This window comes from Manis pentadactyla, chromosome 3, assembly GCF_030020395.1.
Source record: "Manis pentadactyla isolate mManPen7 chromosome 3, mManPen7.hap1, whole genome shotgun sequence".
Lineage (NCBI taxonomy): Eukaryota > Metazoa > Chordata > Mammalia > Pholidota > Manidae > Manis > Manis pentadactyla.
In genome coordinates, this window is record NC_080021.1 from 114,433,285 (window position 1) to 114,450,194 (window position 16,910).

A 16,910-nucleotide genomic window follows, 5' to 3' on the forward strand; every position below is an offset into this window, starting at 1 on the left:
TTAAATCTTCTAATCGTGTGTTGCAATTCAGCTTTTATAAGAGAAGTGAATAATTAAGGTTAAAAAATAAAAGCTGTTTAATTCCACATTTCCTCTGACTTTCATCTCTTGTTGGTAGAAACCAGCAGTCCTGTAACTTATGGCTGAAAATGATTACAAACAATAATTTGGAAAAATGTAGTAACGAGGAGTAACTTGAGGTAATAGAAAACTGTAATTTTAAAAAAAAGTTGAACTCTTCCAAAACTAAAGAACACTGCTAAGGGCAATATACAAATTATTATTTTTTTAACAGTCCTAAAACCACTTGAAAAAGCCAACATTTCAATTTAGTCTTTAACATGGCTTTCTAAGATCAACATATTAAGTAGTCAAATGGCATTTATTCTAGATATCATAATGCCTTCAGCATCACATTTCATTTGTAAGAATGCCTATGAAAACCACTTTTACAAAAATAGATCCAGTTCTGTGTGCTGAAAAGAAGCTTACCATCTTTGGATTATATGGCCATAAAAGGCCCAGTTAACACTATCTGCCAATTGCTACCTATAAAAAGTAATTAAGAAAGGGCTGTATTATAAGCCTCCTTCAGCTCTCTCTGGCTTAGTCCTTCTAATCTTAAAGCTGGCGACAAACTCTAGAAAACATTAGCACTTACTTTAGGAAATAGAATAGTCAAAAGTTTCGTTTAGAAGAAAATTTTTAAATAATAAGTTGATGTCATATGTGTATTAAATAAAATTCGCCATAAAAATTGAGAGAAGGGAAGCTGTGATTAACAAATACCCTGCCCATGAGCTGTGTGATCTATGGCAAATCCCATCACTCTCGTGTCTCAGTTTCCTCCTCTGTAAAATGTGGATAATGTCACTACCTACTTCACTGGCCTGTTGTGAGGACTGGGTGGTGAATGCTTAGAACAATGCTGGGCTCCATATGTGCCAAGCAGCCATTATTAGTGAATATATATGCTACCTAGTGATATCTGCCGCCTACCCAGGGAGGACTTACGGGGCACTGTCACACCATAGTGCTGCGTGTCGCTGAGGAGCAGCTTTCGTTTCAGTTCATTCAAACCTACTCCTACAGGACCTGAAAAGCAAGAGAATATGAAGTTGTTACTGAGCAGAACACCGTGTGAACGCTCCTGTGCTTGTCATGAGTCCATGAGACAGACTGAGGACGTGTACCCAGTTCTGCAGGGAGACAGATTATCTCTGGCGAAGATGCCAGAGAAAGCCAGGAATTCTGTGGTTGCTTCTTTACTTTGAAAATTTAAATCCTCATTTTGCATTAAAAAGATTTTAAGTATTTATGTTTTAAATAAAACACACTGAAGAGTATCTGAGTAACGGTACCCAGAGGAGCCTTAAAGTATGTGCAGCTACCAAGTGGAGTCTGGACACTGATCATTTCCATTTTAAATGTTTTTAGATCTTAAAGAAAATCTTTGAACTTTATTTTAGATGCAAATCTATGCATTTTAATTCTGCAAAACCATCAGCCACATTTACATTTGTCAAGATCCTCTCCTTCACTGGGCATGTTCACTTGGTCCTTAGCATCTGAGCACTTGCATAGGCCTTACAGATCCACATCAGCTAACACATACACATTTGCCCATAACAAACAAGGCACGTGGCCAATGTTGTGGAGAATGCAAGATGGTTAAGTGAATGCTGCTTTCTGAGTGTCACTGGGTGGAGAGAGTCACAAACTGATTAAGAAAGAGATGGGCCAAAAGCAAAGCACAGTTTCAAACACTGAGTCTGAAAGCAAGTTGGAGAAGGACGTGGCCTCACTGTGTGCTGATGCTGTCCTGAGCCGGGCTGAGCCCCAGCCACAAGGCCTGACTGCCCAGCGTCAGATGCCTACCCTCATTCACTCCCTGCCTGGTGACGCAGGATGCCTTGGGTGAACATGTGTGTCCCCCTCAAATTCCCACGCTGGAATCCTAAGATCCCATGTCACGGTGTCAGGAGTGGGGCTTTTAGGAGGGGAGCCTGACATGGGCTGGAGCCCACATAAGTGGGGTGGGTGGCTCTCTTATGGAAGACCCTACAGAGTGTGCTGCCCCTCCCGCCATGTGAGGACACGAAATGCTATGACCTGGAAGAGAGCCCTCACTGGCCCTGCTGGCCTGCTGACCTCCAACTCCTACTTCCAGAGCTGGGAGAAACACAGTTCTGTTCTTCACGAGCCACCCAGTCTGTGGTGTTTATTACAGCACCCAGAAGACTACAACACTGGGCCAGTTGAAGTCTTTGAGCCTGAGGAGACTCCACTCTAGTTCTGAAAGTGATCAGCGAGCGCCCTTTCTCAGGAGCAATAAATGAAAACCTACGTAGAGGGCCCAGCACGGAATCCAGGCACTGCTCATTCCCTTGCCTACTTCCTCTTCCGAGCTTGAAAATAGTACAATTTTATGCTGATGATGAGGAATGTGTGTGGACAGACAAGAATGGATGGACATTCCAGGTGGAGGGAAAAGTGTGAGCAGAGGTGTGGAGCCCTGGTTGGGGATGGAGCCATCCTCGCTCTAATGCTACTGCTGGGCCCTGCCCCCTGCTGGCCATTCACCACCACCTTCTGTCTTTCCACAAACTGTTGTCAAGTGCCAATTCTCTGACAACTTGCCCTGCTTCTCTAAAAAAGGGGTTCTCCACTCTCCCTTTTTATAATCCTCAATAATGTCCCACCTATATCCTGAAATGCAAATTCATAGTTAACATAAGTCATAAATACATACAATTTCTCCCTCCAAACTAATACAATGTCCTAACTCTAATATATGAAAGATTATGAAGTACTTTATAATAAAAGAAAATGTATTTCAATATGGACGTGCTTGGGCATGACTAGAGTAAAAATCCTATGAAGTCATATGTTTATACCCACTTAAAATAAATACATTTGGACTTAAGAGTCATAAAAACAATCAGGAAAATTTCTGTCCAAGGAAGTGTAGGAAAGTGAAAGCCCAAAGGTACAGGTAAATATTAGACAAGGGAGTAGAACAGGAGACTTACTGGCATATGGTAATGGAGCACCAGCCCTACCTGAAACATGAGAAACAGGTCAAGGCAATCAAAGTGGAGAAAGTAATGACTGTTTTGCGAATGATCTGAGCTTTCCATGTAAGTGTGGTAGACACCTAATTCCCTATGGGATGGGACAGAGGGCAGACCTGTTTTCCTAAAACCCACCACATGTGGAGGCGTCTGGTTCAGCACCTGAGGGTCTAGTGCAACATTCAGAAGTCATGTGGGACGCAGGTCAGATCTCTGTTTTGTAGAAACATCAAGCCTACATTCCTGGCCACCTGTGCCATTCTGACATTAAAAATAAAAAGTGCCCTCACAATGTCCATAAAGCTCCCAGTAGGCAACCCGGTGGAGGCCTCGGCTTAGCTGTCAGCACCCGGCTCTCATCGTTCTCTGCACCTCAATTCCCGTAACCTCAGCATCCACGTAGATACCCTTTCAATGCTGGTCTCTTACTTCCCTGACGCCCAGCTCTAGAGAACTTCTCCACTTCACTTTCACCATGTAGGGGGCAAACCCTGGCATCACTAACAGCTGTTCCACTATGAGAGTATTAAATTCAACTTCCCAATGTCACTTTCATCTATGATTCTTTCAGATTCTCACTCTGTTATCCCTCCCAAACCTGTTATCACAGAACCTCCAATGCTGTCATTTTTCTTTTTATCTAGCAGCCCTTCAATGTCTTCATTGCCATGGGCCATCATGTCTAATTTTGCTAATAATATCCTCCCATTTTTTACACATTGTCCTATCACACTTGCCAAGGAAACCTCCAGCCTAGGATCATCCAGGGGCCCCCCTCCACACCCACACCTGGATTGCTGATTCCGAGACCCATACAACCTGGAGCAGTAATGCCACACACTCAAGCCTGCCACACACATACTGAAACCTTCATGCTCTTCAGCAATTCTGGGTTTTTTTGAGCAATTGTATTTCTTAGATCCTCACGTTGATCATTTCCATCCTCCATTCTCTCTGGTCACACTTGGGAGTCTCCATACTTCTCTCTTACGAAACCCTATATCCAAACAATTGCAAAAGGCTGTCAATTTTAGCTCCTAAACATCGTCACATCTCCTATTCTCCACAGACCCCACTGCCACGTGAGGGCAAGACACGCCCAGCTTTGTCACCTCTCTGGAACAGCCTCCCAGGGGCTGCCCCACATCTGCTCCACAGCCACGTTAACCCATCATCACCCTGAAGTCAGGAGAAGTCTTTTTAGGAATTCTGATCCTGTCACTCCCTTGCTTCATTAACGTTCTTGGAAATGCAGGTGCCAGTGGCTCTTCCAGAAAACATTAGAGTCTTTACATGGTTTCCAAGCTCTGCACGATCTGATCAGTGCCTTTTCCCCTGCCTTGAAGTGTGTCCACAAGCTCTCCCCTCCATCTGTCTCCCCCGTCAGACAGAGGGCTACGAGGTCTGGAGTCACATTATGTCAGTCACCCTCCCCACCAAGTAAACCCTTGATAAAAATCTTAATGAATGAAATTTCCAGTGTCATTGTCACCACCTCAAGCCCAGGAGAAGACATCAACTACTTCCGAGAACACAGAAGCCAACAGGTGGAGGAGTCGTCAGGAGCCTCTCTACAAACCTGAGCATCTAAGTCCATGTAGTCCCTCCTGCATCCTTCTCTCCAGCCATGCACTCTCACACCCTCACTACAGATCTCGCTGCCTGCATCTTCACCTCTCTTGCTTCTAGCTACTTTCCATCAGTTAACAAGTTCTCTCCTACCTTAAAACAGTAAGAACAACAACAAAATAACAACCTTCCCTTAACCCTATGCCTGTGCTCTTCTCCAGCTAATGCTCAGTTCCCTCTACCATCCTCACTCAGGCTTCTGACATTTTTTACCATCATTTCTCACTCTTCCTCCATTGAATAGAGAATCAAATATGAAGTTTTGACAGGTTTATTTAGATCACAGGTTGTGAGTTACATTTCAGCTCTGATGTTCATTCTTGCCACTCCTTGCTTTGCACCGCACATGCCAGCTTCCCTAGGTTGGCCTGCTTCCTGAGTGCAGCAGGTTCTCTCAGGTTTCCGGGTCCTTCCCTCGTGCCTTTTGCTTTTGCAAGATCACACCTGTCCTCTCTTCACAAGCTGAGTCTTGCTTGTTGGTTGAGATGCAGCTGAGATACAGGTTGGAAATAATCCCTGATACTTTGGGTTCGATGCCCAGTTTGTGGGCTCCCTGCCTTCCCACTTCAGAGGGCTAATCTTACTACATTGTGATGATCAATTTACTTTATCCTCTAACAGACTGTGAGCTCTGAAAACAGGGGTCGTCTACTTGTTCACCAGTTGTTTGCCCAGCTAGCAAATTGAAGGCGCTCATTAGTCGGGTTTATTTATTTAAATTATACTCAGTGATTATATTTGATTATAACATTCCATTATGGAGGTAAACCTATTTGCTGAATGAACCAAAGCAGTGGGAGTTAAAGGTCCAGAGCATCTGCACTGAGCATGTCTGGATACAATGGTCAGGGAAGGTGCTCAAGGCCACTGTGAGACATTGGTGGAGCTCACATGTGAACTCGGCTCTTTTGATCTTAAGATAAAGAGAAGTGAAGGGGAAGGTGATGGACCGGCTCTAGCACAATGAGTTTAAGGGAAGGCGACCGATTGGCCCAGGCTCAGACGGACTGCAATGTAAGGCAGAGGGCCGGGCTTGGGTGTCCTTGTGCACGGAGTCATGTCAAGGCAAAATGAGACTGTGAGAAGACATTAGCTCTCCAGGAGGAGCAGGAAAGTGACAAGCATTTACTGACCATCTATGGAATGCAGCATTTGGAGCTCATGTATTTTATCTACTCTGAAGGTACAAAAAATCTTTAGAGCAAGTGCTAAAACTTACTCTTTAAAATAGGAAACAAGAAAAACAAGGGCAAACCCAATTATATATGCTCAAAGGCAAAGACAGAAGTCAACAAAACACTGAAACTTAAGTTGTGGCTCCTGGCCTGCTGGGCACCCCCCAGGACCTGGGGACTAAAGGGGCGATGAGAATTTACTGTTTCTTCAATAGGTCTCAGTTCTGGAGCGCTTCTCAGAGCGAGACACTTCGCTGAGTGAGAGTCTAGCTTTTTTCTTTTCTTCTTTCTTCTACTACCCATGCCAAAAAAACTAGTGATTTATTTTAACTCTGGAGGGAAAAACTATGTATGTTTGAATTAGTGGGGAAAAGTATGCTGTCTCTAATGCGATACCCTTAAATTTGGACTGTATTCAATTTTAACCCTTCCATAACCTACTCTTTGTAGCAAGCTTGTCCCGCTGCACACTCAGGAAGTTTGCCAAGAACACAGTGGCAAATGATTCTATTGGGAAACTTTCCCCTACACTAGATTTGAGTCATCATCTTCAAAGGTGAGTGTGTCTTCGCCAAAAGGCTACAACAGGGACCCAGTTTCAATCATTCTTACTACAAAGCTGCCCGACAAACAGCATTGTCCCTGACAGGCCTTTAGATGGACCCTGCCGTCCACACATGGTCTCAAGTTTCTCTTCAGGTCTTAACCTTAAGGTCCAACTTAAATCCACACTCCTGTCCTGTATCCTCCTCGTGCACATTTTGAGTTGGCCAGTCTGTATTGCGAATATAAAATCTGTTTACACAGCAGTCACTTTACAGATTCAAACTGAGTTGGGTTCATCCGTAAGCCTCTGCAATGGGACAGATTCATTTCCCCTTCAGTAGATGAATTTTTACCACAATTGGCGAAATTACATTTATACCTATGTGTATAAATAGGTTACTCTATAGCTTGCTTCAGTTGTGCTTGCTAATGCTATGGAGAAGCAGAGAAGAGAATCTAAGTAGTACATATATATCATGGAAAAATGATGATGATACAATGAGGTCTTTTTATGTGGCAGGCATGTGGTACATGGTTTACATACACCATTACTAATCCTCAGGAGCTCTCTCCAAGAAAGGAATTATTATCCTCATTTTACAGATGAGGAAACTGAGACAATGAAGATTAAGTAACTTCCCCAAGGTCACACATCTGGAGTGCAGTTTAACTGGTATCCAAAAGCCTGTCCGTCCAACTTAAAAGCCTGTGTTCTTTCCATTCTGCCTATCATCTTATTAAAAGAATGCCCCGTGGTCAGTTGCTCCCCTGTCTGTGGCTGTGACCTGTGACCCCTGGAGACTTCTGCCTCAGTCCAAGCTACCCCAAGCTCTAGACAGTGATGACTCTGCCTGAGGGCTGCGCAGAGACTGACTATAAAACAATAGGTCAAATCTGGTGACCTAAAAACTCATTCTGTGCAGAACTTCTGTGAAGTCAAAACTAAGCTTAATGAAAACCATGTGTACACCAGGTCTAGGCAATGCAGAGTGGGTGTGGGGATGATGAGTCTAGATTCAAGACTAAGGACACTGAACACAATGCTGAGATGTATTTGGAGTTCATTAATTTGGAATTCATGTATTGTACTAAAGTTGATGTCTTATTAGCTTTGAAAATAACATAAAAGATGTTTTTATTCAAACACAAAGTGTAAGTAAGTATTTATCTGTTTCATTTTTTAAAATTTCATAGGAATTAACAAAGCCGTTTTGCAAATTTAGGAAAGGAAGAATAAAAGCCAAGTCCAGCAATTCCTATTAGTTGAAGTTCTTGCAGAAAAGCATCAATTGAAAAATTAAGACAGTCATAGTATTTTAAATATTTTTGTGCTTTTAATTAGTCAACCCTTTCCTCAAAGTAGGCAAATGTGTTGTGTAAGATTTTATAGAGAGATTCATTCGAGCCAAAGAAACACCCATTGAGGGTTCAACAAAAGGAATGCCAGTAAAGTTTGTATTTAAAATGTTACATTTACATTAAATGCAAAAATGTCTTTATTTTTACCTTAAAAAGAAAGATTTCTAGAGGGAGCCAAGATGGCGGCGTGAGTAGAGCAGCGGAAATCTACTCCCAAAACCACATATATCTAACATATAACAAAGACAACTCTTCCTAGAATAAAGACCAGAGGACACAGGACAACATCCAGACTACAACCACACCTGCGAGAACCCAGCGCCTCGCGAAGGGGGTAAGATACAAGCCCCGGCCCTGTGGGACCCGAGCACCCATCCCCCCAGCTCCCGGCGGGAGAAGAGCAGGCAGAGCGGGAGGGAGACGGAGCCCAGGGCTGCTGAACACCCAGCCCCAGCCATCCGGACCACAGCGCACAGTGCGTGTGCGGGGCCCTGGATACTAGGGAAACAGGGCAGCAAGAACGGTGAGAGAGTACCAGAGGCCTGGCACAGGAGGACATAAGAAAAGCGAGCGGCCATTTTTTTTTTTTTTTTTGCTGTTTTGTTTTGGCGAGCGCTTTTTGGAAGTCTTAAAGGGATAGGGACCCCAATACTAGGGAAACAGGGCAGCAAGACCAGTGAACAGATGACTGACGCTGGCGCCTGAGTATATATAAAGAAAAACGAGTGGCCATTATTTATTTATTTATTTATTTATTTGATTTAAAAACATTTTTTGTTTTTTTTTCTGTGGTCATTGTTTTGTTTTGGCGGGTGCTTTTTGGAAGTCTTAAAGGGGCAGGGCGGGACACTTAATCCAGAGGTAGGTAATCCAGGGATCTCTGGGCACCCTAACCCCCTTGGGCTGCAGAGAGCACGGAGGCTCCTTACGGAGATAAATAGCCTCCCGGCCGCTACCCCTCAAAGGCGACTCCACCACTGTGGAGTAGCTGCCCGAGCCAGGCCACGCCCACAGCAACAGCGGAGATTAACTCCATAGCAGCCGGGCAGGAAGCAGAAGCCCTATCTGCACACAGCTGCCCAGCACAAGCCACTAGAGGTCGCTGTTCTCCCAGGAGAGGAGGGCCACAAACCAACAAGAAGGGAAGTTCTTCAAGCCGTCACTCGTCCCAGTTCTGCACACTATTCCTATCACCATGAAAAGGCAAAACCACAGGCACACAAAGATCACTGAGACAACACCAGAGAAGGAGACAGACCTAACCAGTCTTCCTGACAAAGAATTCAAAATAAAAATCATAAACATGCTGACAGAGATGCAGAGAAATACGCAAGAGATATCGGATGAAGTACGGAGGGAGATCACAGATGCCAGAAAGGATATTAAAGAAATGAAACAAACTCTGGAAGGGTTTATGAGCAGAATGGATAGTATGCAAGAGGCCATTGATGGAATTGAAACCAGAGAACAGGAATGCATAGAAGCTGACATAGAGAGAGATAAAAGGATCTACAGGAATGAAACAATATTAAGAGAACTGTGTGACCAATCCAAAAGGAACAATATCCGTATTATAGGGGTACCAGAAGAAGAAGAGTGAGGAAAAGGGATGGAAAGTATCTTGGAAGAAATAATTGCTGAAAACGTCCCCAAACTGGGGGAGGAAATAATCGAACAGACCACGGAAATACACAGAACCCCCAACAGAAAGGATCCAAGGAGGACAACACCAAGACACATAATAATTAAAATGGCAAAGATCAAGGACAAGGAAAGAGTTTTAAAGGCAGCTAGAGAGAAAAAGGTCACCTATAAAGGAAAACCCATCAGGCTAACATCACACTTCTCGACAGAAACCCTACAGGTCAGAAGAGAATGGCATGATATATTTAATGCAATGAAACAGAAGGGCCTTGAAGCAAGGATACTGTATCCAGCACGACTATCATTTAAATATGAAGTGGGATTAAACAAATCCTAGACAAACAAAAGCTGAGGGAATTTGCGTCCCACAAACCACCTCTACAGGACATCTTACAGGGACTGCTCTAGATGGGAGCACTCCTAGAAAGAGCACAGCACAAAACATGCAACATATGAAGAATAGAGGAGGAGGAACAAGAAGGGAGAGAAGAAAAGAATCTCCAGACAGTGTATATAACAGCTCAATAAGCGAGCTAAGTTAGGCAGTAAGATACTAAAGAGGCTAACCTTGAACCTTTGGTAACCACGAATTTAAAGCCTGCAATGGCAATAAGTACATATCTTTCAATAGTCACCCTAAATGTTAATGGACTGAATGCAACAACCAAAAGACACAGAGTAACAGAATGGATAAAAAAGCAAGACCCATCTATATGCTGCTTACAAGAAACTCACCTCAAACCCAAAGACATGTACAGACTAAAAGTCAAGGGATGGAAAAACATATTTCAGGCAAATAACAGCAAGAAGAAAGCAGGGGTTGCAGTACTAATATCAGACAAAATAGACTTCAAAACAAAGAAAGTAACAAGAGATAAAGAAGGACACTACATAATGATAAAGGGCTCAGTCCAACAAGAGGATATAACCATTCTAAATATATATGCACCCAACACAGGAGCCCCAGCATATGTGAAACAAATACTAACAGAACTAAAGGGGGAAATAGACTGCAATGCATTCATTCTAGGAGACTTCAACACACCACTCACACCAAAGGATAGATCCACCGGGCAGAAAATAAGTAAGGACATGGAAGCACTGAACAACACAGTAGAGCAGATGGACCTAATAGACACCTACAGAACTCTACATCCAAAAGCAACAGGATACACATTCTTCTCAAGTGCACATGGAACATTCTCCAGAATAGACCACATACTAGGCCACAAAAAGAGCCTCAGAAAATTCCAAAAGATTGAAATCCTACCAACCAACTTTTCAGACCACAAAGGCATAAAACTAGAAATAAACTGTACAAAGAAAGCAAAAAGGCTCACAAACACATGGAGGCTAAACAACACGCTCCTAAATAATCAATGGATCAATGACCAAATCAAAATGAAGATCCAGCAATATATGGAAACAAATGACAACAACAACACTAAGCCCCAACTTCTGGGGGACACAGCAAAAGCAGGCTTAAGAGAAAAGTATATAGCAACCCAAGCATATTTAATTAAGGAAGAACAATCCCAAATGAAGGGTCTAATGTCACAATTATCGAAATTGGAAAAAGAAGAACAAATGAGGCCTAAGGTCAGCAGAAGGAGGGACATAATAAAGATCAGAGAAGAAATAAATAAAATTGAGAAGAATAAAACAATAGCAAAAATCAATGAAACCAAGAGCTGGTTCTTCGAGAAAATAAACAAAATAGATAAGCCTCTAGCCAGACTTATTAAGAGGAAAAGAGAGTCAACACAAATCAACAGTATCACAAATGAGAAAGGAAAAATCACAACGGACACCACAGAAATACAAAGAATTATTAGAGAATACTATGAAAACCTATATACTAACAAGCTGGGAAACCTAGGAGAAATGGACAACTTCCTAGAAAAATACGACCTTCCAAGACTGACCCAGAAAGAAACAGAAAATATAAACAGACCAATTACCAGCAATGAAATTGAAGTGCTAATCAAAAAACTACCAAAGAACAAAATCCCCAGGCCAGATGGATTTACCTCAGAATTTTATACATATAGGGAAGACATAATACCCATTCTCCTTAAAGTTTTCCAAAAAATAGAGGAGGAGGGGATAGTTCCAAACTCATTCTATGAAGCTAACATCACTCTAATACCAAAACCAGACAAAGACCCCACCAAAAAAGAAACTACAGACCAATATCCCTGATGAACGTAGATGCAAAAATACTCAACAAAATATTAGCAAACCGAATTCAAAAATACATCAAAAGGATCATACACCATGACCAAGTGGGATTCATCCCAGGGATGCAAGGATGGTACAGCATTTGAAAGTCCATCAACATCATCCACCACATCAACAAAAAGAAAGACAAAAACCACATGATAATCTCCATAGATGCTGAAAAAGCATTTGACAAAGTTCAACATCCATTCATGATAAAAACTCTCAGCAAAATGGGCATAGAGGGCAAGTACCTCAACATAATAAAGGCCATCTATGATAAACCCACAGCCAACATTATATTGAACAGCGAGAAGCTGAAAGCATTTCCGCTGAGATCGGGAACTAGACAGGGATGCCCACTCTCCCCACTGTTATTTAACATAGTACTGGAGGTCCTAGCCATGGCAATCAGACAAAACAAAGAAATACAAGGAATCCAGATTGGTAAAGAAGAAGTTATACTGTCACTATCTGCAGATGACATGATACTGTACATAAAAAACCCTAAAGACTCCACCCCAAAACTACTAGAACTGATATCGGAATACAGCAAAGTTGCAGGATACAAAATCAATACACAGAAATCTGTGGCTTTCCTATACACTAACAATGAACCAACAGAAAGAGAAATCAGGAAAACAACTCCATTCACAATTGCATCAAAAAAAACAAAATACCTACGAATAAACCCAACCAAAGAAGTGAAAGACTTATACTCTGAAAACTACAAGTCACTCTTAAGAGAAATTAAAGGGGACACTAACAGATGGAAACTCATCCCATGCTCGTGGCTGGGAAGAATTAATATCGTCAAAATGGCCATCCTGCCCAAGCAATATACAGATTTGATGCAATCCCTATGAAACTACCAGCAACATTCTTCAATGAACTGGAACAAATAATTCAAAAATTCATATGGAAACATCAAAGACCCTGAATAGCCAAAGCAATCCTGAGAAAGAAGAATAAAGTAGGAGGGATCTCACTCCCCAACTTCAAGCTCTACTATAAAGCCATAGTAATCAAGACAATTTGGTACTGGCACAAGAGCAGAGCCACAGACCAATGGAACAGACTAGAGAATCCAGACATTAACCCAAACATATATGGTCAATTAATATTTGATAAAGGAGCCATGGACATACAATGGCGAAATGACAGTCTCTTCAACAGATGGTGCTGGCAAAACTGGACAGCTACATGTAGGAGAATGAAACTGGACCATTGTCTAACCCCATATATAAAAGTAAACTCAAAATGGATCAAAGACCTGAATGTAAGTCATGAAACCATTAAACTCTTGGAAGAAAACATAGGCAAAAACCCCTTAGACATAAACATGAGTGACTTCTTCTTGAACATGTCTCCCCGGGCAAGGAAAACAACAGCAAAAATGAACAAGTGGGACTATATTAAGCTGAAAAGCTTCTATACAGCAAAAGACACCATCAATAGAACAAAAAGGAACCCTACAGTATGGGAGAATATATTTGAAAATGACACATACAAAAAACGCTTGACGTCCAGAATATATAAAGAGCTCACACGCCTCAACAAACAAAAAACAAATAACCCAATTAAAAAATGGGCAGAGGAACTGAACAGACAGTTCTCCAAAAAAGAAATACAGATGGCCAACAGACACATGAAAAGATGTTCCACATCACTAATTATCAGAGAAATGCAAATTAAAACTACAATGAGGTTATCACCTCACACCAGTAAGGATGGCTGCCATCCAAAAGACAAACAACAACAAATGTTGGCGAGGCTGTGGAGAAGGGGCAACACTCCTACACTGCTGGTGGGAATGTAAATTAGTTCAACCATTGTGGAAAGCAGTATGGAGGTACATCAAAATGCTCAAAACAAACTTACCGTTTGACCCAGGAATTGCACTCCTAGGAATTTACCCTAAGAATGCAGCAATCAAGTTTGAGAAAGACCAATGCACCCCTATGTTTATTGCAGCACTATTTACAATAGCCAAGAATTGGAAGCAACCTAAATGCCCATCAACAGATGAATGGATAAAGAAGATGTGGTACATATACGCAACGGAATACTACTCAGCCATAAGAAAAGGGCAAATCCTACCATTTGCAGCAACATGGATGGAGCTGGAGGGTATTATGCTCAGTGAAACAAGCCAAGCGGAGAAAGAGAAATACCAAATGATTTCACTCATTTGTGGAGTATAAGAACAAAGGAAAAACTGAAGGAACAAAATAGCAGCAGAATCACAGAACTCAAGAATGGACTAACAGGTACCAAAGGGAAGGGACTGGGGAGGATGGGTGGGTAGGAAGGGATAAGGGGGGGGAAGAAGAAGGGGGATATTAAGATTAGCATGCATGGGGGGGTGGGAGAAAGGGGAGGGCTGTAAAACACAGAGTAGGCAAGTAGTGATTCTACAACATTTTGCTATGCTGATGGATAGTGACTGTAAAGGGGTTTATAGGGGGGACCTGGTAGAGGGGAGAGCCTAGTAAACATAATATTCATCATGTAAGTGTAGATTAATGATACCAAGAAAAAAAAAAAGGCAGTTCCTGTGTGGTGACCTCCAATGAGTACTACACAAGGGTATAAAGGGCATATAAAAGTGTAGGCAAAGGGTCTGTTTGTGCTTATACAGAGAATCAAAGCCTAATTTGGCTACCCCGAAAATGAACTAAGATACGATATGAAAAAGAACTTCCAACATCTTTGGAAGACTCATGCCAGACGATGATCATCAAAAAACCCCAACAAAGATCCACGCACTGCTACAGGTGTAGATGCACTCATCCCACCAGTTCCTGGACTTGCCATGGGAATGAAGAAGGAGATATCTAAGCTGGCCTGTGCATACAGTAAAACAACAAATTTGACTGGATCTATACTGTTGGAACTCAACCAAGAATGAGGAGAAGTGCAAGTTGTAGCACTCCAAAATCTCACAACTACAGACTATTTACTGTTAAAAGAACATATGGGATGTGAACGGTCCCCAGGAATGGGTTTTTTCAATTTGTCTGATTTCTCTCAGACTGTTCAAGTTCAGTTGGACAATATCCACCATATCATAGATAAGTTTTCACAAATGCCTAAGGTGCCTAACTGGTTTTCTTGGTTTCACTGGAGATGGCTGGTAATTACAGGTGTGCTTTGGTTATGTAACTATACTCCTATTATGTTAATGTGTGTGCGCAATTTAAGTAGTAGCTTAAAATATATACATGCTGAAGTTACTCTACAAGAAGATATGTCAAAGAAATAATCAATCTTCCCATGTTTTCTTCCGCCTGCTACTTCTATAACTTTTCTTCTTCCTTCCTAATTACAACCCTTAAATAGAATTCATGCCTCATATCAAATTTACCGAGTATCATAATTCTTCCAAGTGGTAAAGATACCTCAAGACAAATGCTGGGCATAGAAGCCACAGGGCAGAAATATGCAAAGAAGTAAAAAGCTAACCTTTTCAAACAATAAGGCTTCCCTCTCACTTACCAACTTTACATTTCCCTGTATGGCCCCGGAAGATGACTGGTTAGCCAGAGACGGGTAAGATTCCTCAAGGGAGGAACAACCTAAGACAGGCACAGTCGCAGGGGGCCATCAGGTGAGAAAATGGGGATCAGCAGAGGTGAGGCTTAGAACCTCACCCCCCCTGTTCTGAGAGAAATCTTCTGCATACGTGGATGTTTTATTGCCCTTTTCTAGCTTGGATTAACACATAGTCTACAGGCACACACCTGATCATCTACATTTGCTCTCTTACAACACTAAACTATGTTTTCTACCTTTATCTTGTATCTACCTACCACTTCAGCATTTTATTAAAAATTATAATAATAAAGAGAGAAATGTGGTATCCACATATAAATCAAGTATAAAAACCAAATGAGTATTCATATTTGAACTGACTGTTTATAGTTCATAATGCATGAGCAAAACCGAAAGTTTCTGTGATGACTGCCCTTGTACTGTTCACCATGTAACTTATTCACTATGTAAGAATTTGTTCTCCATGTAAGAACTTGTTCGTTATGCTTCAGAAGATTGGAGACTGATAGAAAATTAGGCTTGGGGTGGATTAATGATTGTGCATTGAGCATTGACTCCCCTATACAGAATTTTTTTGTTGTTAACAACCATTTGATCAGTAAATATGAGAGATGCCCTCACAAAAAAAAAAAAAAAATACACATTTTCATTTGTAAAATAAATAAGTAACCGGGATGTAATGTATAGCATAAGGAATATAGTCAAAATATTGTAACAACTTGGTATGGTGATAGCTGGTACCTAGAAATATCATGTATTTAAATGTTGAATCACTGTGTTGTACACCTGAAACTAATGTAATACTGTGTGTCAACTACCCTTCAATAAAAAATAATTATCTACAAAAAAAAAAAAAAAAAGAAAGATTTCTAAAAATAACCTATATGTAAATTTTCAGCTTTGCTAATAGGGAGAATTTTGACATATACCACACCTTTACCCCTAATGATCCCTAAGTCTGTTGACATTATTAACTCATTATCCACATGAGAGGTTGAATGCTTTCATTATTGTATTTTCACATTTTTTTCTTTTTATTCCACAGGTATGTGTAAGGGTTTATGATGTGTAACAAATGGTTATGGATGAAAAACAAACATAATACTTTTATTTAGAATGCTAGAATATACTTTCAAAATTAAATCACAGTTGATGCATAAAAGTTTTTCATTCTGTAAACATAGGCCATCCCAAAGGATCTACTTTCTGAAGCTGAAACAGATATATACAATTAACAATCAAAAAAGGCTAAATGTGTGGAGAAAGCATTAAGGGCAATAAAACTAGTGCCTATGGAAGTGCTCTGAAATCACAGGTGTACTCAAGGAATGCTTTAAAATGTCAGTATGATGTTCTTACCTGTACTGAAAAAGATGACAGCCATGCTCTATGGCATTTCATTTTGAAGCTTCAGTCATCTACTTACTAGTATTATTACTAGTATTAGTGCAGATCGTGAGTGGAAACCAGTACTTACTAGAACAGTAATGTATTATACTGTGAACATGACTTAACTGAAATCAATGAAATGTGGTATATTTTTAAAATGGGACTCATGTAGTCTACAAAGAATGAGCGTAAAGTACTTTTTATTTGTAAATGCCGAGCACAGACTTCTGCTGTACTTTTGCTTAAGGCTGATGAGCATCAAAATGAATTCAGTAATGTACATATAGATGAGTGGTACTCATACACAAAAGCACAGACA

General features: G+C 41.2%; 1 protein-coding gene across 5 annotated transcripts in view; it reads right to left on the reverse strand.

Annotated features, from left to right (window-relative positions):
* Positions 1 to 16,910, reverse strand: part of MPP7 (MAGUK p55 scaffold protein 7) — a 253,490-nt gene that overhangs the window by 9,325 nt on the left and 227,255 nt on the right. For all 5 annotated transcript variants that reach the window (XM_057498334.1, XM_057498336.1, XM_057498337.1 and 2 more), the window contains one exon: positions 1,015 to 1,095. In XM_057498334.1, the coding sequence (XP_057354317.1) occupies positions 1,015 to 1,095 (81 nt within the window). The remainder of the gene's footprint in view (positions 1 to 1,014; positions 1,096 to 16,910) is intronic.